Source organism: Cavenderia fasciculata, assembly GCF_000203815.1.
Source record: "Cavenderia fasciculata unplaced genomic scaffold Scf_EU5ZYIE01EUG8B-5, whole genome shotgun sequence".
Classification (NCBI taxonomy): Eukaryota; Evosea; class Eumycetozoa; order Acytosteliales; family Cavenderiaceae; genus Cavenderia; species Cavenderia fasciculata.
The window spans coordinates 763,480-787,318 of record NW_004457642.1 but is presented as its reverse complement, the minus strand read 5'-3'; the positions used below and the strand labels follow the sequence as shown (position 1 = coordinate 787,318).

Sequence of the window (23,839 nt, the reverse complement as noted above, 5' to 3'; positions counted from 1 at the left end):
CAAGATATTTTAAACAATCATCAATCAGTCAATCAACAATGGGAATGACGCCTTTAGAGGACATGACGTAGACCAACAATCACTCTGTGATGATTCACAACTAATTTTAAAACTATGTCAACCCATTATAGTTTTAAATTTGTATGATAACTCGGCCCCTTCCTCCCTCCTCTTCATCTCCTCCAGGCCTACATCTCTTTCATCCTCCTCTTCCACAACCGCAATGAAAAGAGAAAGATTTTTTCATACACACAGTTGTTAGATGATATGTTGTAGATATTTAAATGGGATTCTCAAAGTTGGGGAACCAAACAAGTATAGTTTGAGTGTTGGGGGAATTGATCGATCATTTGGCGTGCTTGGAGTGTGCGGGTTTGTTTCGGTAGGTATATTCATAAGTTTCCAAACAAGGCCATTTGTTTACCGCGTGAGGGCAAAGTTGATTGGTCGTCAATTTCTTCTTTCATAAAGATGGTATGTGTTTTCTTTCTTGATGATGGGTTTTTTATTTTAAATCTATAACAAGTCTGTATATATTGGTACTTTAAATATAGAATCAATTGATTAGAGACGAGTTGGTCCATTTTTAAAAACTGTAAAGATATGTATCTTGTAAAATTACTGTCATAAATACTGTTTACTAATTATTATTTATTATCTTTTAGAATGGATGGTTTTGATAGACCGAATGCGAAATTGTCCATGACCACTAGCCTTGATGGGTTTTAAAAGAGCCAATTACAATAATACTAGTATGTACCAAATAAATAACCATGATATCGATATATGAGATTAAGCTACCATTACTCTTGAGCGTTCACAATTGTTTTGAGATTGACCACTTCTGAATTATTTGATTATTGATCCATTCCAAATATACTAACCATCTTGTCTAGCGTTGCTGGATGTGGCATGCATTGAACACTGCCGACACCAGTGCATATAATGTTGAAGATTCAAGGCACCTACACCTCTTGCGTTGGCGCTTGTCTTTTTATTTGATTAATCGTGATCCGATCCATGTAGCACGTAGTTTTATATGGTTGCATGTTTACTATATGAGATAGGCTTTGAAGAATAGCATTTTTTTTATTTGAATAATCTTTGAAACGACGATCCAATATCACCAATAGATACAACTTTTTGTGCTCTTTCTGTTTATATCATTTGTTTTTCCAAACAATGCTTTCTAGACCTCATCTTAGCCCATGGCTAATGGCGACTTTACGGAAAGTACTTTTTAGAAGGGTGAACCTCTCGCAAATTTTTTTGTCAACCATTTGATAGATAATGAAAAGATCTATCGATTGGTAAAAGAATAATTAAAAATAAAGAAGACCATAGAGAGAAATAAGTTTTACAAATAAATAGATTCTGAGGCGGTACTCCCAACCAAAAATTTTCAAAACCCCCAAAGAAAATAAATATTCATTTATTTTTTGATTCAAATATGTAGATGATTTATATAAGTACTATCTATATATTTTTATCATCCCATTCTATATATATATATATATATGGTGGTATGTCATGGGTAATGATATCCATGACTAGTACAAGACCAGCCATGTTTACATATCGATAATCTCCTCGCTCTATTTTCACACCTTTCTTTAGATTCTCCATTGTATCTATGTATCTTCAATTCATGTTTATTCTATTAATCAACAACAACATTTTCAGTACGTAAACTTGGTGACAATCACTGCAATCCAATCAATCGAAATATAGTAAGAATGTTATTGTATGTATTTAAACATCATTAATACATTCAAATATATATAAATATTAACATTTATAAAAGGGTTCTATTATCTCTTTTTCAATAGATTACAGACACTCGGGTGCAGGTCCTCCAACAAAACAGATATAATGGTTCGGGTGTTTGGTTCATTTATCTTTCTTTCTTCTTTCGCTTTGTTGAATGCCTTGGTCTCTGCAAATTGCCTAGACTTTCTTTCTTCTCTTTTGTTTTCGAGTGATTGGTTACCGGCTTGGTCACCAAAACGGTCATACATTGGAAGAAACCACTTCATATTCCAAACTGTCGCACTCATTCAAGAGACGAACTCATTGAATCCTATGGTTTCGATTTCATTACTTCTGAAGTCTCTTGTCCCAAAGGATGTAAAACTTCATGGAAAGTTAGTGATATCAGATGGATTCTAACTTTCTATGAAAGAACATGTTGCTAGTTGTAAAATAATACTTTTTTTTATATCTCACTCATTTGCAAATTTTTAACATTGTATATTTATTTTTCATAGTCTCAAAGTTAAACAAACACCATTTGCAAGTACAGTTAAACATACAGACAGTTCTAGAGCAAAAGAATTCCAAACAGTGGCAGCTCAAAAAGGTTTTGTGATTGTAAACAAGTTCCCAAATAAATAACAAATAGAAAATATTGGTGAAATGTGCAAATGGCCATCAACAAGAGCAATCGTTGCAGTGTCTAAACGTACAGTGACCCCTTTGTGCAGAATGTCGTGTGAATGTTTCCGACCAGGTGTGGATCGATAGGTTCTCTGCCAAAAACTGTACTGTGGTTACAGCAACAAAAATCTCGAAACAATCGCAGGTGAAATATATATGTAAAGCCCACCATACCACAATCTATTACCACTAAAGGTGTTGTCGCTAACAAGTCGATATGTCGTCATTGCGATCAGGAAGAGTAAGTAATAATATAATAATATAATTATATATTCATTTACTAATTTATATGGTTATCTATACTAAAAGAAAGTATCCACAGATTTTGATTATGCCTGTCATGCAATAACTCCCGCTCGTATGGAGAGGCCATGGTGAAAGAAAAACACGTTGAAGAATTTGTCCTTTGAGGGAGGGATGGACAAATTCTTCAACATGGCCTCTCCATATGAACGGGAGTTGAAATGACTTGCTTGATGTGATTAAATCCACACAAAAGACAGCCCAGCATCCTTACCATTCTGACTACGATTGCATTCTTACGGAACCAAAAGTGTATTTTGTGACCAAATTTACAACATGGTAATTTAAATAAATAAATATTAATTTGTTTTAATAAAAATCATTTAAACATTTTAGAACTATTAAAAAAAAAAAAGTATTATACAACTCTATTTGACATTGTTGTATAATACTTAAAATAATTTTAAATGATTCCCTTCTTTCTTTTTTTTTAAAATCATTTAACTTTTTAAAAAACTTTAGTTTATTTACATCTTTTAGGATCAAAAAAAAAAAAAATCTTGAAAGCAGTAGAAGAACAAATCACCAACAGTCTATAGACCAAAGTTAAATCATATTAGTCTATCAATTAAAACAATGAAGGAAAGAGTTGGTAAACACTTTTGATACCGCCTCTATAGCAAGATAATGATATATTGAATAAATAAATAAATAATTTATAAGATATATTTTTTATTACGTAATATTTAATAAATTATAATTGATATATTGGGAGGGGGGTTGGGGGAGTTGTAGTTGAATCACATAATGACAGGGGTTGACTTAACCGCACATTGATCTACAAGTGTAATAACTATCAGAGTATGGAGTAATGACATGACAGTTTTCTCCGGTGGTTGGACATTCAGCAACTTGGTTATTGCCAATGTACATGACTACATGATTAGGGCAAGGGCTCCCATCTGAGAAGCAGTAGAAGAACAAATCACCAACAGTCTATAGACAAAAATTAAATCATATTAGTCTATGGAAAAAAATATGGGCATTTTTTTTTTTTTTTTTTGAATAAAAGATAGATAGCGATGATATATATATGTTTGTTTAACTTACGCAGCCAGAGGTGTCAGATGGTGAACAATTGCCAGTCAATTGGAGTTCAGATGATCCAGAGCCTGAACCCGAACCAGAGCCGGTTCCAGAGGTGCTTGCTGAACCTGATCCTGATGAAGCAGATGAACCTGATGAACCAGATGAACCTGATGATGCTGATGAAGCTGAATTACCAGATGAGGCTGACGAAGCAGATGAAGCAGATGAAGCGGATGAGGCTGATGAGGCTGATGAGGCTGATGAAGCGGATGAAGCGGATGAGGCGGATGAAGCTGATGAAGCTGATGAAGCAGCTGATGAGGCTGATGAGGCGGATGTAGCTGATGAGGCTGAATTACCAGATGAGGCAGATGAAGCAGATGAGCCACCAGATGAGCCACCAGATGAGCCACCAGATGAACCACCAGATGAAGTGGCAGCTCCAGAAGTAGCACTGCTTCCAGAACTAGAGACGGCACTTGAACCACCTCCACCACCACAGGCAACACCTTGGTTGACTTGAGTGGTAGTGGTTCTAGTAATTCCAGACCAACCAGCTTCGTTGTATGATGTATAAACAATACCGGAGCAATCCATACCTCCACTGCCACCACATCCACATTGTGTACCACCCCATACATATGGGCAACCGCAAGTCTAAAATTAAATAATAATCAATATTAAATATTAATAAATAATTTATTATATTTATTTTGTATTTTGTTTCTTACAGCATAATGTTGAGCAGAAGCAGCAGCCGCTTGACATTGAGACATTGGGATAGTCAAGTTGGCATGGAGATACAAGTCTCTCATGTTTACTAAATTGAGGGCGTGGCTAGTACCAGCAACCAATAAAAAGGTTGCAATAAATAAAGATAATCTAAACATAATATTTAGTTTTAGTTTGTTGTGTAGTGATGAATAAAAATAATGAAACAACGAGTTGTTGTCGGGTGGGTTTTTATGCAGGTTTCAGGAGCCCCCGCCATCGGCTACGAAAATTCAAAATATGTGGCAATAATAATATAATAGGAGAGAAAAAATCAAAAAGTCGGAAAACACCCGACAACTGAAAATATCTATCTCCTCCTTGCTAGTTGTAACCTGAATGGCCCATCCCAATGAACTGTTGACCTATGATTTTATAGGAGGAATACCATAATACCAGGCAACGAAAAGGTAATTGAATCATTATTTCTGGGGAGCGATCTTTCATCTAGGAGGATCTTTTCAAAAATATCATGATCATCTAATCTATTTTCGGATATCCTACTACAAATGTTCGGATATAGTCACTCTCTGAAAAGATGATAGACCATTCGCCTGTTCAAACAACAATGGTACAATTTCTCAAGTAGAGACAGATCGATTGAAATTGTAACAAACTTTTTTTTTATCCATCAACATCGATTACATGATCGAATGATTTATTCATTGACAAGTTGATGGATAAAAATTATTGTTTTTAATAAATTTAATATAACATAATGTTTTTTTGAGACAAATATCTATTCAATTTAATTAAATTTGGTGGGAAATCCCATCAAAGAATCTTCATGTTTTACAACTTTTTAAAAAGTTGATTGGGAACCTCCAAAGACAATACACCACCAACAACATCCCCTATCAAACTTGACTAGTCTTCCTCAACACTTCCTTCCACTAACAATCATCACCGTGGGAAATGAAGCAGCTACAGTTGTTAATTAAAAAGTTGTAGAATCCTTGCATCATCAGTCGAAACTCTCCCTTATTGCCTTTCGAAAGTGCAATTTCCCTTTATGATGCAAAAGGAGAGTATAGATTAGTTGTAGTTAGTAGTAGTAGCAGCAGCAACAGCAGTAAAAGTTGTTATTGTCTTTTCTTTGCACACTAAAAAAAAAACAAAGGTAAATAATTATCTCTTTTTGTAACTCTATCTGTCATATCTTTTTTGTTATGTATTTATGTATTACAAGGAAACCAATAGTTTGTTTGACGGATTTAGTTATTTCGTCGTATCGTATTGTATCTTATCTATCTTGCTCACTAAATAGTATAATATTTTATATCTCAAAGTTGCTTTATTCCTATGGGCTGGCAGTTTCTCTCTTTTATTAAATTATTTAAAATATGGTAATAGCACCTAAACTATCTATTTTATGTTTATTATTGGTTTGTTGTTATTTTTTTATCGTTTGTCTGAACCTACCCCATATTAGAATATGTACTGCTAGGGGGTGGGTAAAGGTTTAATTTAAATTTCTGTTCTCTCAAATATACTCGTAATAAATATATATTTTAAAAATCATACAATACACTTAATAATAGTAATAATAGTACTCTCCTCCTCTTTCTCCTTTCCCTTTCTCTCTCTCTCTATTGCAATTCCTATATTAGCATTCAATTAATGTTGTTTGAAACTTTAATCTAATTCTTTCTTCTTCTTCTTCCAATAACAATTAGTAGTAATATACAAAATACAATATATATACAATATATTATATTTAACAGAAATAATATAGAGAATGGATAATATGACATCAGCAGTCATTGATCAAGAGGTTTCATCAACCTTTACACCAAGTAGCCAAGGAAATCAACTTCCAGCCAGACTATTTTCAAAACAATCACAAGCATTGATTTATAATTACAAAGAGGCTGCTGTTCAGAGAATGCTTGATTTTGATAATGTTTCACAAAGAGATACTCCTTCTGTTGCTGGTTTAATTCATCCTGGTTCTGATGGTAAAAGAGAGAGGGAGAGAGAGAGAGATGTTGAAAACAAAGATATTAACTTGTTTGTTATTTTATATTTTTTATAGGAGGATTTTATAAAGCATTTTTTGGATTTAAAGAATTGGTAATTCCAGTATTTAATAGTGTAAAGGAAGCTTGTCAAGCATGTCCAAATGCAGATGTATTTTTGAATTTTGCTAGTCATCGTAGTGCATTTGGATCGTCGGTTAAAGCCATCCAAGAACCAACACTTCGTACCATTGTCATTATCGCCGAAGGTATGCCAGAGAATGAAGCACGTTCATTAATCTCTATGGCCAAAAAGAATGGCAAGGTGATCATTGGTCCGGCCACTGTTGGAGGTATCCAGGCTGGTGCATTCAAGATTGGAAACACGGCAGGTACGATTGACAATATTTTGGCGTGCAAGTTGTATCGTTCGGGTTCGGTTGGGTTTGTGAGCAAGAGTGGTGGTTTGTCCAATGAAATGTACAATGTCCTCTCGAGAACCACCGACGGTATCTATGAAGGCATTGCTATTGGTGGTGATGCGTTCCCAGGTTCTACACTGACCGACCATGTCACACGTTTTGAAAAGCTGCCCGAGGTAAAGATGATTGTCATCTTGGGAGAGCTTGGAGGATGGGACGAGTATGGAGTGGTCGATGCCCTCAAACGCGGTGAAATCACCAAACCAGTCTGTGCTTGGGTCTCTGGTACAGTAGCCAAGATCTTCCCCACCGAGGTGCAGTTTGGCCATGCCGGAGCAAAATCGGGTGGCGAGTCAGAGTCTGCCGAGATGAAAAACAAAGCACTCAAAGAAGCAGGTGCCATCGTCCCCCAATCGTTTGAAGATTTCTCCAATGCCATCTCACAAACCTACAACAAGTTGGTGGCTGCTGGTCACGTCAAACCCGTCGAAGAACCAACACCACCAGAACTCCCACTCGACTTTAAGACCGCCGTCAAAGCCGGTAAGGTCCGTAAACCAACATCAATCATTTCAACCATTTGTGATGATCGTGGTGAGGAACTCACTTATGCCGGTGTCCCCATCTCTACCATTTGTGACGAACAGTATTGCGTCGGTGATGTAATAGGTCTCCTCTGGTTCAAACGTCGTCTTCCAGAATACGCCAGTAAATTTATTGAAATGTGTCTAAAGTTGGTTGCTGATCACGGTCCATGTGTCTCGGGTGCACACAATACCATTGTTGCTGCTCGTGCTGGAAAGGATCTCGTCTCCTCTCTCGTCTCTGGTCTCCTTACCATTGGCCCACGATTTGGTGGTGCCATTGATGACAGTGCTCGTTGTTTCAAAGATGCCCACGATAGAAAATTATCGGCTGAACAATTTGTTGAAGGAATGAAACAAAAAGGTAAAAGAATCCCTGGTATTGGTCATTTAATCAAATCTGCTGATGATATTGATAAAAGAGTTTTATTATTAAAAGAGTAAGAAAAAGAAAAAGGAAACTTTAGATATCTAAAATATTAATATATATTTATTTATTTAATTTATTTTTATAGTTATGCAAAGAAACATTTTTCATCATCAAGTTATTTAGAATATGCATTGGAAGTTGAAAAATATACACTTCAAAAGGCAAATAATCTAATTTTAAATGTAGATGGTTGTATAGGTGTATTGTTTTTGGATTTATTGCACAGTTGTGGATTATTTAAAAAAGAGGAAATTGAAGAAATCGTAAATGTTGGATATTTGAATGGTTTCTTTATCGTCGGTAGAAGTATTGGTTTAATTGGCCATGCTCTCGACCAAAAGAGAATGAAACAACCACTTTATCGTCATCCATGGGAAGATGTTTTATATGATACTACCCCTGCAGATTATTAAATAAAAATAGACAATTCAAAATATATATACAAAAGATCTCTTTTTGAATAGTTATTTATATTTATTTATAAATACGTATTTATTCACACACACCTTGTAGACTAGATATTTTTTCAATATCTATTATCATTGGGTTTAAAAGGTAATTTTTTTCTATTCATTTTTATAATTATTTATATTCTTGTTTAACAAAAATGAATAGTCAAAATATTTATGATGATAATGAATTCTTTCGTTTATATTCAATACTGAATTCAAAACCAAATGGAGCACCAGATTCTATTCCAACTTTTCGATTTTTGGAAAAAATAAAGTCAACCAAGACTCAACCAAAAATACAATGTGTATTAGAATTGGCATGTGGTAATGGATGGTTTAGTAATTATATGGCTACAAAAGAAAATGTAAAGAGTGTTAGAGCTTTTGATTTATCGGAAAACATGTTGGATCTGGCAAAAAGAATTCATAGTCATCCAGTGATTTCCTATGAATTGGCTGATATGGAAACTATTCAACTCCCAAATCAATCATTTGATTTGGGATTTAGTTCACTTGCTCTTCATTATGTATTGAATTTTAAATCATTGGTTCAATCAATTCACCAATCTTTGAATCCTGGAGGTCACTTTTTTGCCATCATTGAACATCCAATCTATACAGCTCCAACAGTTAGAGAATGGATTCCAAATACTCAAGATCCCCCAAGTACTGGCAGTTGTAACATGACAAGAGGAGAAATGATTTGGCCACTTTACGATTATCAAGTAGAAGGTGATCGAGTTGTCGATTGGATTGTCAATGGTGTCTTGAAACGTCATCGTACAATGAGTACCTACTTAAACATTTTTATGGATTGTGGATTTGATATCAGAGGTATTGAAGAATTTTCACCTCCAACAATGGAGCTGAATAATACTGTTCATCTTGAAATAGATAGACATAGACCAAAATTCTTAATTTTATCTGTCCAAAAACATATCGAATAAATTAAAAAAGTTTATTATTATTATTATGTTGTTGGTCTAAAGTTGAAATAGAGTGAGAGAGAGACTCCTTTTTCTCTCTCTCTCTTTGTTGTTTTGTTTTTTTTTTACATTGAACCATATTGTGGACCACCAGTACCTTCTGGGACTGTAAAATCGATATTTTGAGTTGGATCTTTGATATCGCAGGTCTTGCAATGGACACAATTTTGAGCATTGATTTGGAGTTGTTTATCTTTTTGACCATCCTTTTCAACCCATTCGTAAACACCGGCTGGACAGAATCTACCTTCTGGGCCATCGTAAATGTCACGGTTGACACGTTCAGCAACCTTGTAGTCACGTACCTTGAGATGAGCTGGTTGATTCTCTTCGTGGTTGGTTCCACTACGAGAGACACTTGTCATGAGATCAAAGGTAACTAGACCGTCTGGCTTTGGATATGTGATCTTGGTCGATTCTGAAGCTGGTTTGGTACGTTGATGGTCTGGTTTGCCATGAGACAATGTCCATGGAGCATTTCCACGGAAAATGTACATCTCAAGGGCACTATAAATCAAACCTGGTAGGAAACCCCAGTGGAACGATGGACGAATATTCTTTACCTCTTTGAGATCAGACCAAACCCATGACTTTTTGAGTTTCTCTGGATAGTTTTCGAGTACGATTGCCTTGTTCGATTCCTCTTCCTCCTTTTGTTTGATGAGACTTTCAAAGGCAGCTTCAGCAGCCAACATACCAGTCTTCATGGCATTGTGGTTACCCTTGATCTTTGGTACATTGACAAAACCGGCGGTACAACCAATCAAAGCACCACCTGGGAATATGAGTTTGGGGATGGATTGGAGACCACCCTCATTAATGGTACGTGCACCGTATTGGATGCATTGACCACCCTCTAATACACTACGGAACACTGGGTGTTGCTTCATACGTTGAAACTCTTGGTATGGATTGAGATATGGGTTTTCATAGTCAAGACCAACCACCAAACCAATCGATACGAGGTTATCTTCCATGTGATACATAAAGCTGCCACCATAAGTGTCGGTACTGAGTGGATGACCGAGTGTATGTACAACCTTGCCGGCTTGGAACACCTCTGGTTTGACCTGCCACAATTCCTTGATACCAAGACCAAAGGTTTGTACATCGCAATCGTCACGCAAATCAAACTTGCTAAATAGTGTCTTGGTCAACGATCCACGACAACCTTCGGCAAACAGAGTCAAAGGAGCACGCAACTCCATACCTCTTGTAAAGTGTGATGTTGGCTTTCCATCCTTTCCAATACCAACATCGCTCGTAGCAATACCATCGACCGATCCATCTTCCTTGTACAATACTTCGCTGGCTGCAAAGCCTGGATAAATCTCTACACCCATCTCTTCGGCTTGTTGTCCCAACCATCTAACTACATTACCCATACTGACAATATAGTTTCCTTCATTATGTAATAATCTTGGTGTTGGTAATCTAATCTTATTAGATTCTGTCAAGAAATAGAATGCATCTTCTTTTACTGGTGTATTTAATGGTGCCTAAAAAAATAAAAGTAAATGATTAACCTTATTGACTCTTTCTTTTTCATTCCTCTTTCTCCTTTTCTATTCTATACATACACCCTTTTCTTTCCAATCAGGGATTAATTCATCAAGAGCAGTTGGTTGAAGAACAGCACCCGACAAGATATGCGAACCTACTTCGGCACCCTTTTCAACTACACAAACACGTAAATCTTTACCTTGTTCTTGACACAATTGTTTAATTCTAATAGCAGCTGATAAACCCGATGGACCTGCACCTACAATAACTACATCGAATTGATCAGAATCTCTTGGTCCTAAATCTTCATTTGATGATGATGTAGAGAACCCTCTGTTATTGTTGTAATAGACAGTTGTTGTAGATGGTTTGATAAAACTATTTAATACTGTTTTACTAATATTATTATTATTTAATACTCTTTGAAATCTTAACATCTTCCTTCTTCTTCCTCTAGTTAAGTATATACTAGTAGTAGTAGTAGCAGTAGTAGTGATGAGTAAAAAGTTGTAAATTGAATAAAATCAGATGAGATGTTCATATAATGCAAAAAATTAGTAAATTTAAAACAAATGTAATTTCAAACTCAATTATAATAATAATTAATTAATTAATTATAGTATTTAAAATATGTTGTTTGAAAGTAAGTTTATGTTTATTTTTCTCATATATTATTTGTTTGATTGTTTGTTTGGGGGGAGGGTTGGTTGATTGTTGTTGTTTGGGGAATTAAATTATTAATTATTATCTAAAACTAATAATTTTAATTCTTATTTTTGTTTGTTGGGTTGTTGGTGGTATTTGATTTGTTGTTTATACAATTTAAATTTGATTGTTTTTGTTGTTATTCATTCATTCATTCATTTACTGAATCTCTACTGCATGAGAAGAGGAAGAAGGTGTTGTCAAAGATAACATGTTGCCTGATGTATTTGGCGATGTTGAGGGTGTCGTATTGGTCGATGAAGATGAATGATCATGACTACTGTCAAAGCCATTGTGTTGTTGACTATCCATTCTTTTTTGATTATGATTACCATTGTTGTTGATGTTGATGTTGTAATTGTGAAGAGAATGGGTAGATGAAGATGGCGATGTATTGATTGATGAAGAGGCAGATGACGAAGTAGAAGATCCACCAACATGATTATTATCATTGTGTCTTGTAAGTGATGACTGTTGTTGTTGTTGTTCCATTGTTTTATCTTTAATAATATTGACCAAAATATTAATGAGATTGGTTATTCCAAAAATGTAACCATCATCTTCCAAACTATCTTGGTTTTCTTCATTCTCTTCAATGGCATGAGCAAAATCAATCAATTTAACATCATTCTCTGCCGTTAAAGTAGTAGTAGTCGTCGTAGTAGTTTTAGTGGTAGTAGTAGTAAACTTTTGGTTGTTTTGATGAGCGGCTGAAAGTTCAACATCATCACCAGCAGAACTATCTCTTCTTCCTTCTCCTCTTTCTACTCTTGCTTCATCATCATCATCATCATCAGACTCCAAATCTGACAATGTTGATACATTGGAATCAATATCACAAGAAGAGTCTACCTCACTTGAAATACTGATACTGTCACTACTACTACTGCTACTACTACTACTAATATCTTCACTATAAAGTGAATTATTAAACAATTTGTTGTTATTATTATTTTGATTTAAACCTTCATATATTAAAAGTAAACTACTAGAATACAACTTGAATGGGAAATCTTTACATAAAATAATTTCTAAAAAAAGAAAAAAAAAAAAAAAAGAAACCAATCAAAAAAGAAAAAGAATTAGTTTTAAACAAGTTTGGAGAGAGTAATTTGAATATTATTATTATTATTATTATTACTATTATTTTATGGTTACCTTTAATATTTTCCAATTTTTCAATTATACAATTAATTATATCGGTTGTTTCCTCGACTCTATAATTATTGGAACCATAAAAGAAATGTGAAAGGGTAGATGCCAGTGTCTCTTGATTGAGCGTTCTTCCATAGAATCTATCATAGATAATATTTGCGTTAATATCGGAACAATAGATTCTGATGCCACAGATCCGAATACCCAATGTGGTAGAGGTGGTCGACTGGCAAATAGCACCCTTTTGTCTGGTCCCCATCTTGATGTCGATAATCGAAGGTCTTGAATATTTTTTGGTAAGATCTTCCAATAAAATGTATTGTTGAGTTGTATTGATTGGATGTTTAGTTGTTTTTTTCTTTTGTTTACTAAATGTTCTAAATAATTGGCTCGAAGGTGAATTTACATATATACTATTAATTGTTGTGTTGTTTGATTGTTGTTGATCTATTTGTTGTTGTTGTTGTTGAGGAAGTGGAGGTTGTTCAGTTTTTAAAATATGAGCTATACCATGAAATGATGGTATGAATGAAAGAAGTCTTGAACCACTGGTTGACATTCTACGATAGAATTGGTGTTCACGCGGTATCATTGGTTTGCAAATCTTTCCATGAATTGATAGAATTGCACAATGTCCTCCTACTTGATTTGAAAATTGTTCCAATATCATTTCTTCACCATTTCCATCTTGTACATTATTATTATTTATTATTTCTTCTTCTTCTTGATTATTTACATTGTTATTACTACTAATACTACATCTACTACTACTACTACTATTCAATAAAGGGGAAGAACTATTATTACTACTATTATTACTATTATTGTTTAGTTGGTAACATGTTGATTGTTGTTGCAACCTCAACAAATGAAACATTTATCTTGTGTGGTGTATGTAGGAATGATATTAAAAGTTTAAAAAAAAAAAAAAAAAAAAAAAGTAATAAATTAAATGTGTAAATTAAAATTTACAAGAATTGTCTGTATATATATGTGTAGGGGAATGATGAAACTGAGGTGTTCTGGCAGTTGCTGATCAACTACTGTGCAATTGTGTTGTAGAAGAAAAAAGAGATTTGTAAGGTGGCTTGGATGCAATGGTGCAAGGGAAGATATTCTTTTTTGACTTTCTGTGATTTTGATGTTCAATGGTGAATTGCCCCTTTTTGTGGTGTTTGTTATTATTATTATATTTAGTATTACTAACACAAACAAACAAACTAAAGAACTATATATTTAAACTATATATATATGTATTTATAAATATAATGTGTTGTGTGTATGTGTGATTTATCTGTAATAAAAAAAGAATGAATGAAATTGACCTGTTTTAGAGAGTCTGACTGTTGTTTTAAATGGCTGTGTGTGAGGGGGTGTGAGTGTGTGGGTTAGATAGTCATGCTCTGACAATAAAAGAATAAGTAAATATTGTGTATGTATGTATGTATGTGTTTTATTTATTTATTTGTTTGATAGTTTTTGCAAAAAAAAGAAAAAATTTTAAAAATGGTTGTTCTTATATTGCATTGGGATGATGAATTAATTCCCGATTTGGAAGGTGGTGGTTGGCTACAACAAAAAGTTTGGTTTTTTTAATTTTTTGATAAATTGCTCATTATGAAAATCAGATGCTACGGAATCCTCATGAAACTCAACAACCCACATCATCATGATAAGGTCACCTTCAACTATATAGCTAGCTATATAATTACTATACTCTAAGAAAGAGAGAGAGAGATCAACAACAACAACAGTAACCAGGGATATGAACCAAAGCAACAAACATCAATGATGTATGTTTGAAGGAATTCAACCAGAGACAAAAAAACAACAAACACCTTTAGATACATTCAACCATTTCATTTCATTCATACTAAATATTCTTTGTATTATTATTATTATTATTGAATTGAATCTCTAGAAATATTTAATGAATGAATGAATGAAACGAAAAGAATGATGAATGCATTATCAAAGAAACAAATGTGATAAGAGGTCATCGTAATGAATCAACATATTCAATTAATAGAGTGAAAACAAAGATTTGATTTGACTGATCAATTATACAACGATGATGACATCTTCTCGTTCCTCCTCTCCTCTCCTCTCCTCTCCTCTCTTTTTGTTTTTGACAGTGTCTACACGATCAAATGACACATCACCAACCGTTGTAAACCCCCTTAAACTATTCACATACTTGTCTCTTCTCTCTCTCTCTCACACGGTTAACCCCCCCCCCACCTTTACCACCACCACCACCACCAAAATATCTTATCCTACACTGTGACACATCTGTTTCTAAATCAAGCCAAAATCTATCTTATTAGTTTGTTATAAATTAAAATACTTTTTGGTGGTAGAATGTCGCATCAATCCAACTATACAATATAGTTTGTTGTTGTTGTTGTTGCAGCTGTGCTGTGGGTCAAACGTGACGAATAGAGTCAACAAACAACATTACACCAAATATTTTGGTGCGCTCTGTTTAGATTGTATCGTTAACGATAGCGAACCGCTTCAGATGATGTAGAGTTGGTAAAAACTCTGGGACACTATAAACTTTTGGTTTTAGTGTTATTCCACTTACAATTACTCCTCTTATCTATTTACTGTTGTTGTTGCTGATGATGTATGACTACCATTTCTCTGCTACAACTGCTACCAACCCAACACCTCAATAATATTATGTTTAAACACACACACACTCTCTCTCTCACACACCTGTATGTATATTGTTTATACCATCCGCCATTTGTTCGGGATCCGCCCGCCCGTCCATCCATCCATCCTTTTTTGGATTAATTGCTTGGAATTTATTTCATGCTATATTTATAATCCTCCACAAACTGGGTGGGTGTCAGTCATAACCACCAACAACTGGCTACAATTTATTGACATATATATATATCTAAATGAAATATCATTTTAATAATTGGACATCATGATGTATTAGATTGGATTGGATTAATTGATTGAATCAATTATCAAATGGATAGAGGAGGAGGAGGAGGTGACGATGATGATAATGGATGGAAGGATGGATTGAAAGATAAAAGATGGACAATTGTGGTAGTGATGTGATACAGACAAACAGACAGAATTCTTGTTGTGTGTTGGTTGGTTGGTACCATAAACATGGGAAAGGAGGTGGAAAAGAGGAACAACTACGCTACCACTGTTGCTGGCACCAGTGCAAAAACAAAAATAATTCATGTTGGTTGTTGTTGTTAAGTGTTGAGTTTGTGAGTGGGCTGAGTAAGAGTATAGTAGAATCTACAATTAATATTCATACATTCACTTTAAACAGCAACCAGAATAGAACAACTGTTGTTGTTGTTGTTGTTGTTGTTGTTGTTGAATAATATTCTAATAATTTTTAAAATTGTATTTTCAACAATTACAACATCACAATCATCGAACAACAACCAGAACCAAAAAAGTTGATTGGATTAAACTTTATTTGGAATCACCCCAGACAACAACCAATCTCAATCTAACTTGTAATGGAAACGGTAGGAAAAAGGAGTATGGACGACGCATCAGGTGGTAAGTAGAGAAAATAAATAATCAGACGAATGGTGGTGGTGGTGGTGGGGATAGTTATCATTCAAGTCAGCCATCTACACCCGCGCCAGGCGACACTACCACTTCTTTCTTGCTTGCCATCCTGACACCAATACCAATAATATATTGATAAATCATATAAATCTATCATCATCAGTTTGAAAATAACAAACTATTTAAACCTGTTTCATTTCATTTTTATTTTCATCAATTCAACAATCAATTAAATCAATCAACCAACCAATCAACCAACCATTTAAATTATTATTTCCTTCCTATAATCAACAAACATTCAAAAATGAGAATTTCAACATTATTAATTATTGCTTTGGTTTGTTTATGTTTCTCGATGCTCTATGTGGTAAATGCAAATGCCAACGAAGCCGAAAGAGCAAAAGATGATTGCATTGCATGTCAGCATGCCTTTGATACTCTCGATAAGCAAGTCCCAGCAAGTGCCCGTTCTACTCGTGATGCCATGACCTCCTATCTCCAAAATTACTGTAACGGTATTGCCGCCTCTCTTCCAGTATCTTCGCCAATTCCACTCCCAACTAGTCCAGTAAGTTCAAAAAACACGCTCCAACAATCGATTCATCAAACCAAAATTAATTTCATTTTCTTTTTTTCCTTTTTCTTTTTCTTTCTTTAGTGTGGATTATTCAATGCCCACAAAGACCAAGTTATCAGACAATTAACCAAGAACGAGAATTACTCTCAAGCTTGCAGAAACATTGGTTATGCCTGTTAATTGGATCGCCAATCGATGCTATTGACTCTAATTAGTTTATTGGCCACCTATTCAGCCAATCCATTAATCACTCTTTAAAATTATTATTATTATATTATTATTATTAATTACTACTACTACTATTATTATAAATAATAGTAGTAATAATATAAAAAATAAATTAAAATTATTTATGTATTTGTAGTTTAAACTAGGTGATCATGCCAAAGTATTATTAATGTTGTAACATAATCCTTTGAAAAATATATGAGCAAAAGATGATAGATGATAGATGATGATGATGATCGAACGCGGTCTATTTCAGCTGACACAACATGTCTTGGATCGGATACGCTTAATGATAACTTGCAAGTCTCATATGTTATCTATCCTGAGTATTATTGTGTGTTAAAACTCTATTGTTGCCTCATCTCTCTCTCTCTCTCTCTCTCTCTCTCTCTCTCTAATACTAATCTACTATATTGGTATCCTTTAATAGACAATTGTAATAATCTACCTTGGTATGTGTAGATGGGATGATTGACTACAATGGAAAGGAATACTATCGAATTTCAAATAAATAATGAGGAATCATTCCCACACCCAAACCCAATATTTGACCTTTTTAATTTTTTTTTCATCCCCAACAATTTTTCTTGCATCAGTTCACTCTTGCGTTAAAATAATCAATGATAAAAAATCTTTTTTTTTTAGTTTAGTTTTGTTTGAACCAATTTGTACTTATATAATAATAATAACACCTGTATAATAATAATAATAATAAATATATCAATTAAAAAAGAAGAAGAAAGATAATTCATCAATGTCAATTACATTAAGTAGGTTCATCATTACAACAAACAGTCAGAAAATCTCTCTCTACCATCATCAAAAATACATTATCGTCATATTCGGATACATTATCATCGTCATACCATAGATTGCAACAAAGACAAAGATAAAGAAGATGTGATCACAGTAATAAGGTGTATATCACTTGTCACAAAAAAGATACATCGACAGATAGAAAAAAAAAAAAAAAAAATAGTGAAGATCACCGACTCTGCTCTGACTACAACAATATCAAATAACAAACACAACAAATCGGATGATGAAACATAACATAATGAACCAAAATGATGATGATATGATATGATATGATAGTTGATTGTTGGTTTATATCTATTTATAATTATATTAATTTCATTTATTTATTATTTATTATTAATTTAGAAAATATTATTGCACCAACACCATCGGTAACACGTGGTAAACCAGTATTTGTAAGTACTGATCCAAAGGGAACCAATTTGTTATATACATGTGGTAGTGCAGTCATTATCCGTAACATCAAGGATGCTGCTGTTGCCGATATCTACTATGAACATCCAGCAGCCACAACTGTAGCCAAATATGCTCCATCGGGCAACTACATTGCCTCTGGTGACGTGCAAGGTAACCTCCGTATTTGGGACACCATTTCCAAGGAGCATCCACTCAAGATTACATTAAAGGTTTTGAATGGTGCCATCCTCGATATTGCCTGGACATCAGACAGCCAACGTATCATTGCCGTCGGTGACGGAAAGGAACGTTATGGTGCCGCCATCCTCTGGGACTCTGGTGCCTCGGTCGGAGAGATCACCGGTCACTCCAAGCTCATCCAAACCGTCGATGTCAAGTCGTCGCGTCCATTCCGTGCCGCCACTGGCTCGGAAGATTTCACAGCCAACTGGTTTGAAGGCCCACCATTCAAGTTTAAGCAAGCTTTGGCCACTGATCACACACGTTTTGTCAATTGTGTGCGTTTCTCACCCGACGGAAACAAGTGTGTCACTGTGTCGTCGGACAAGCGTGGTGTCGTCTTTGACGGCAAGACTGGCGAAAAGTTGGTCGAGTTGCAAGGTGGTCACAACGGTTCGATCATGTGCGTGTCGTGGGCACCAGACAACAACCGTATTGTCACTGCTTCGGCCGACAAGACCTGCAAGATCTGGGATACCACCTCGGGTGCCTGTCTCACCACCTTTACCTTTGGCGACACCACCAACGACCAACAACTCGGTTGTCTCTGGGTCAACAACGACACCCTCATCTCGGTCAATCTCGCCGGTGAGATCAACTATCTCAACCAAGCTGAAGGCACCACTACCCGTGTCATCCGCGGCCACAACAAGTTGATCGGCGCCATTGCATACGATCCAGCCACCAAGACACTCTTCTCATCGTCCAACGACGGTGTTCTCTTCCAATGGGACCTCACCACTGGCCAAGCCACCCCATTCCAAGGTCAAGGACATACCAACCAAATTGCTCAAATCAAGATCCGTGGTGACGACATTGCCACCTGTGCCATGGATGACACTGTTCGTGTCTCCAAGATCTCCACTCGTCAATACGGCCCATCCATCGCCATTGACTCGCCAGGCCAAGGTATCGCCTTTGCCGGCGATGTTGTTGTCGCTGCCTCGATGAAGAGTGTCTATGTCATCAAGAATGGCAAGGCTGTCGGCACTGCCGTCCCATACGAGCCAACTTCCATCTCGACCAACGGCTCTGAAGTCGCTGTCGGTGGCAAGGACAACAAGGTCTATGTCTACACCATCTCTGGTGACTCGCTCGCCAAATCACACACCCTCGAACAACACCGTGGTATCGTCACCGAAGTCGTCTATTCTCCATGCGGAAAGTTGTTGGCCACCGCCGATGCCAACCGTGAAATCATCGTTTGGGACGGCAAGACTGCCAAAAACTCGAGCTGGGTCAATCACACTGCTCGTGTAAACTCTCTCTCTTGGTCTGCCGATGGCAAGTTTATCGTATCTGGTGGTCTCGACTCTTACATTTATATTTGGAGTGTCGATGTCAAGAATGGTGCCCCTATCTCTTTCAGAAACTCTCATCCAGGTGGTGTCAATGAAGTTACTTGGATCAATGACAAGCAATTCATCTCTGCCGGTAATGATGGTGCTCTCAAGACTTGGGATGTCATTACCAAATAAAGGAAAAAAGAAAGGAAAAGAGAAAAAAAAAAAAGAGAGGAAAAATTTAAAAGATAAAACATTATAAAAAGTGTATATATCTTTTTTCATTACAATAAAAAAAAAAAACAACCCTATTAATTATTTATTAAAACAAAGAGTCAATATTGAATATTTAAATAAATGATGGAATATTTAATTTATTATTATTATTATTTTTAACCCAAACTCCCACTGCTGGCCTAAAAATAGAACCAACCCTATTTACTAAATTAGTGCTAAAATTTATCATTCCAAATTTATTTATTATTTACAAATACTAGTACCAAATAATTGTAATTTACACTTTAAACTCACAAACATGGAATTTATGAGAGTTTATTGGGCAAGAAGAGGATTTACGGTATGTAATATTGTACACTAGCTTTGAAAAGGATTCTTTTATTTATTAGACTACTTTATTTTTTAGAGTGACTGCAATAATAGCAAGGTTTACGTAGATGAATGTGTAGTAGATGAAAGTGTAATTAAAGCAGTTATAACAAACAAACTATTGTTTAAAAATATTATAAAAGCTGGTAGAGGGACTCGGAATGTGTTTGAATGTTACAACTACACTTCTTTGACTAGTGTTGAATGGATCATTAAAAATCAGTACTATGGTCTACTTGAATGCAAACTAAAGAGAAATGACCATTTACACTTTTCACTCGATTCAATTAGAAAGATATGCAATAATATCAATGACATGAAACTCTTTAATCTCATTTATGAGAAAAAGAGATCATTGTTCTTTTCAGACACTCTTTTAGAGTGTGCTGCAACTTCTGGGAATACAAAAGTATTCAAGATATTGCTTGACCAGACTGTTCCAAAACAATTGGATCTCTATCATCAACCAAGCTTGTTGGTTTATTCTATCGAGGGTCTAGATCAATTTTCTCGATACCCGAGAGAGCACCATCCATGCCATTCATTAAACAAAGCAATCAATGGATGTCACATTGGTATCTTTGACTTGATAGTTGGTAGTAGAGGTATTGTCGAGATTGAGAAACTTTTCTCACTTCAATCAAAGATATTGATAAACGACTCGAAAAGAATCTCTTCATTCTTGGAGTATTTGTACAACTTTATCGAAACCAAACTGCTCCCCATAATTCCAAACAAAACTATAGTTTGCATTGCAATGAAATTTGTTTCGCCTCTCCTTTTTCCACTCCTCAAATCAAACAACCTATCATTGATCAAGAAATATTCTGACAATTTCAAAGACAACAATATGATCTTGTATTATGAAAAAGTCTTTTTGGATTGGATGGATACACTGAGATATCTAACACTAGAGGATAATATTATGGATGATGATGGCATATTAGAGATAATTGAGTGGATTCTATGGGAAAACAGGATACCTCAAAGTCAAGAGATTATTGATAATGCTCATGCTCTCAGTTCATCCCTTACAAGTTTAAACAAAAAAGAGAAAAGATTTATTTGTTTTGCTTTTTACTTTAACAAATTGTCAAGGGGATGGTGGCATCCCTTTAAAAGTGATCTTAGAAATGATCAATTCCCATTACTTGACATGTACACCAAATACTATGAACAAACAGTTCAAGAGAAAATGTGGATAGAGGATGATTCTAGTTTTATCCAATCGTTGGGAGAGGAAATCAATTCATTTATACTTTTCTTTGCAAAGAGTATACATAATGAAGTGGATTTTTTTCTCCAAAAAGATGTAGCTCTTTATCGTTGTGCATGGGTCATGATATCTAGAGACGACAGTACACATTACTTTGGTCAGAGAATACCATTCAAAAGCCTCAAAATAATGAAGTTCTGTCAACAACGAGACAGATCATTCCACCACAGTTTTCAAGACTTTACTATGGCAATTAAAAGACAAGACCTCGAAATGATCGAGTATCTCATTCAAGTCAATAGAACAGAAATCATTGCAGATGCTAATAAGGAACTAATCAAGAATGGTTCATGTGTCTTGATATTGGCCTACACTGAATACTTTAACGAGGATGTTGCAAAGCTTCTATATGAAAACATCAAAATAACTCTTCCAACAGGGCAAAATAGGGAGAGGTATTCTTTTTCAAGCCTCAATGCAATTATTTTCTACAACACCTATATAAACCCTGGCCTCAAAGATATGAAATTTGATTATACAAATGAAGAAGATTTACCAATCATACAGTACTTTTTCACCAATTCTCAATCACCATTGGATGAAAATATGAAACATGTCATCGATAAAGCCTGTGGATATGCTGGTGGTCACTTGTCAATAGTTCAATACTTTTTTGAAAATCATTTCTATTCATTAAAATTGGATGGTGTATCCTGTTCATATTTAGATGAGGCATTTTATCGTGGTCACATGGCAATAGTAAACTATCTCGTCAGAGAAAAGAACCAATATTTTGGACAAAGACCCTGTAAAATTGCTGGCGTCATCTGTGACAATGACATTTTAGATTTCGTACTTGACCATACAAAAGAGAAAAAATCCTCCATCATCAAAGAAGCAATTCTAGGTGGAGTGTACCATTGTGTTGCACATATTCATAATCACCAAATATCAATTCCTTATGCTTTAGAAGACTATACCTACACTGATCAAGCAAGTTTATTAAAATTTATTATTGACAATACCAATTTTAATGTTGGACAAGAGAAAGATTCAAATTCATCATCGTCATTATTATTTAAAACAAAATTAAAAAGGCCAGAGGTTTTAAGCAAACTTGTCAATACATCTATTAGAGAAGGAATGGATAACTTTGATCTTTCCATTCCTCCAACACTTTAGCCACCTCATCGTTGAGAGAGCAAAGTTATCCATTCCTTCTCCATCTCCAAAACAAAAATATCTTGGTGCCAACAATTAATAAAAAACTAAAAGCATAACAAACAGACAGGGGTTATAATTATTTAACAGTGAAATAAAATAAAAACCGTCAATTATTATTTATTAAAGAATGTTATTTAAACTAAACATTATCTAAAGATCCCACCCAACTCTTGGTCTAGTTTAGTTTTTTCATATTTTTAATTTCTTCGAGATGGAGAATGAATGGAAATCCCCAATTGGAATCCTCTGCCAATTCTTGTATTGATTGATTGTCCAGAGTGCAACCATAGCTGTCAATGAGTAATTTAAAACAATCCAATCCATTTGTATACTTTGAGATGGATGATTGAATGGCTATATCTAAAAGCTCTGACCTTGTCAAATCGGTTTGAAAGACATGCAATGATGAATTTGTAGATGTCTCTATATTATCTTGTCCATCACCACAAAACTTGGTATTGTCAATGACATACTTTAATAGATTTGCTTGATCAATACGAGTAATTCTTTCCAACAAGGACTTATCAATTGGTTTTTGATTATAAAGATGTTTCACAAGATCATAAGCTCCATTCTCCACTCCCACTTTAAAGATACAGGAAAAGGCCTTTTGTAATTTAGAGGGGTGTGTGTGGTCAAGAACAAATTCAATGATTGATTTGTCACACATTCCACCAGCATCGAACCATGATTGTGGTCCAAAATACTGGTTCTTTTCTGTCAAGAGATAGTGTACGGTAGGCATGTGACCACTGTCGAATGCCAAGTCTAAAAATGGGGTATAACGAAATTGACAATCAGGTCCTCGAGGAATCTTGTCCGAGGATTGATCTGAATAGTTTTCAAACAAGTGTTGAAAAATAGATTGATATCCATCACGACACGCCACTGTCATGATAAATTCTATATTGTCATGGATGGGTGATTGTGAATGCTTGAAAAAGTACTCTAAGATGGG

At 35.0% G+C, this 23,839-nt stretch overlaps 9 protein-coding genes across 9 annotated transcripts; 6 read left to right on the top strand and 3 right to left on the bottom strand.

Annotated features, from left to right (window-relative positions):
* Nucleotides 1-1,736: 1,736 nt before the first annotated feature.
* Nucleotides 1,737-3,367, top strand: DFA_09737 (uncharacterized protein; the record flags this gene model as incomplete). Its single annotated transcript, XM_004352338.1, has 5 exons — nt 1,737-1,744; nt 2,063-2,194; nt 2,268-2,370; nt 2,601-2,677; nt 3,322-3,367. 5 exons carry the CDS (start codon nt 1,737-1,739, stop codon nt 3,365-3,367), a joined length of 366 nt encoding a protein of 121 aa, XP_004352390.1.
* A 134-nt stretch (nt 3,368-3,501) lies between these two features.
* On the bottom strand, nt 3,502-5,696 carry DFA_09736 (uncharacterized protein; the record flags this gene model as incomplete). The annotated part of the gene is made up of 4 exons (XM_004352337.1): nt 3,502-3,675; nt 3,790-4,425; nt 4,500-4,650; nt 5,656-5,696. The coding sequence occupies 4 exons, from the start codon at nt 5,694-5,696 to the stop codon at nt 3,502-3,504; spliced, it is 1,002 nt and encodes a 333-aa protein (XP_004352389.1).
* A 590-nt stretch (nt 5,697-6,286) lies between these two features.
* On the top strand, nt 6,287-8,346 carry acly (ATP citrate synthase; the record flags this gene model as incomplete). The annotated part of the gene is made up of 3 exons (XM_004352336.1): nt 6,287-6,497; nt 6,575-7,943; nt 8,019-8,346. The coding sequence occupies 3 exons, from the start codon at nt 6,287-6,289 to the stop codon at nt 8,344-8,346; spliced, it is 1,908 nt and encodes a 635-aa protein (XP_004352388.1).
* Nucleotides 8,347-8,540: 194 nt separating this feature from the next.
* DFA_09734 (uncharacterized protein) lies at nt 8,541-9,332 on the top strand (the record flags this gene model as incomplete). The annotated part of the gene is made up of 1 exon (XM_004352335.1): nt 8,541-9,332. One exon carries the CDS (start codon nt 8,541-8,543, stop codon nt 9,330-9,332), a length of 792 nt encoding a protein of 263 aa, XP_004352387.1.
* Nucleotides 9,333-9,436: 104 nt separating this feature from the next.
* On the bottom strand, nt 9,437-16,489 carry etfdh (electron transfer flavoprotein-ubiquinone oxidoreductase; the record flags this gene model as incomplete). Its single annotated transcript, XM_004352334.1, has 8 exons — nt 9,437-10,870; nt 10,952-11,327; nt 11,743-12,610; nt 12,738-13,543; nt 14,609-14,651; nt 15,477-15,539; nt 16,040-16,100; nt 16,481-16,489. The coding sequence occupies 8 exons, from the start codon at nt 16,487-16,489 to the stop codon at nt 9,437-9,439; spliced, it is 3,660 nt and encodes a 1,219-aa protein (XP_004352386.1).
* Nucleotides 16,490-16,596: 107 nt separating this feature from the next.
* Nucleotides 16,597-17,049, top strand: DFA_09732 (uncharacterized protein; the record flags this gene model as incomplete). The annotated part of the gene is made up of 2 exons (XM_004352333.1): nt 16,597-16,860; nt 16,951-17,049. 2 exons carry the CDS (start codon nt 16,597-16,599, stop codon nt 17,047-17,049), a joined length of 363 nt encoding a protein of 120 aa, XP_004352385.1.
* Nucleotides 17,050-17,313: 264 nt separating this feature from the next.
* DAip1 (WD40 repeat-containing protein) lies at nt 17,314-20,030 on the top strand (the record flags this gene model as incomplete). Its single annotated transcript, XM_004352332.1, has 4 exons — nt 17,314-17,549; nt 17,743-17,791; nt 17,831-17,867; nt 18,262-20,030. The coding sequence occupies 4 exons, from the start codon at nt 17,314-17,316 to the stop codon at nt 20,028-20,030; spliced, it is 2,091 nt and encodes a 696-aa protein (XP_004352384.1).
* Nucleotides 20,031-20,370: 340 nt separating this feature from the next.
* Nucleotides 20,371-22,839, top strand: DFA_09730 (uncharacterized protein; the record flags this gene model as incomplete). The annotated part of the gene is made up of 2 exons (XM_004352331.1): nt 20,371-20,412; nt 20,479-22,839. The coding sequence occupies 2 exons, from the start codon at nt 20,371-20,373 to the stop codon at nt 22,837-22,839; spliced, it is 2,403 nt and encodes an 800-aa protein (XP_004352383.1).
* Nucleotides 22,840-23,015: 176 nt separating this feature from the next.
* Nucleotides 23,016-23,776, bottom strand: DFA_09729 (uncharacterized protein; the record flags this gene model as incomplete). Its single annotated transcript, XM_004352330.1, has 2 exons — nt 23,016-23,020; nt 23,194-23,776. The coding sequence occupies 2 exons, from the start codon at nt 23,774-23,776 to the stop codon at nt 23,016-23,018; spliced, it is 588 nt and encodes a 195-aa protein (XP_004352382.1).
* Nucleotides 23,777-23,839: the final 63 nt, after the last annotated feature.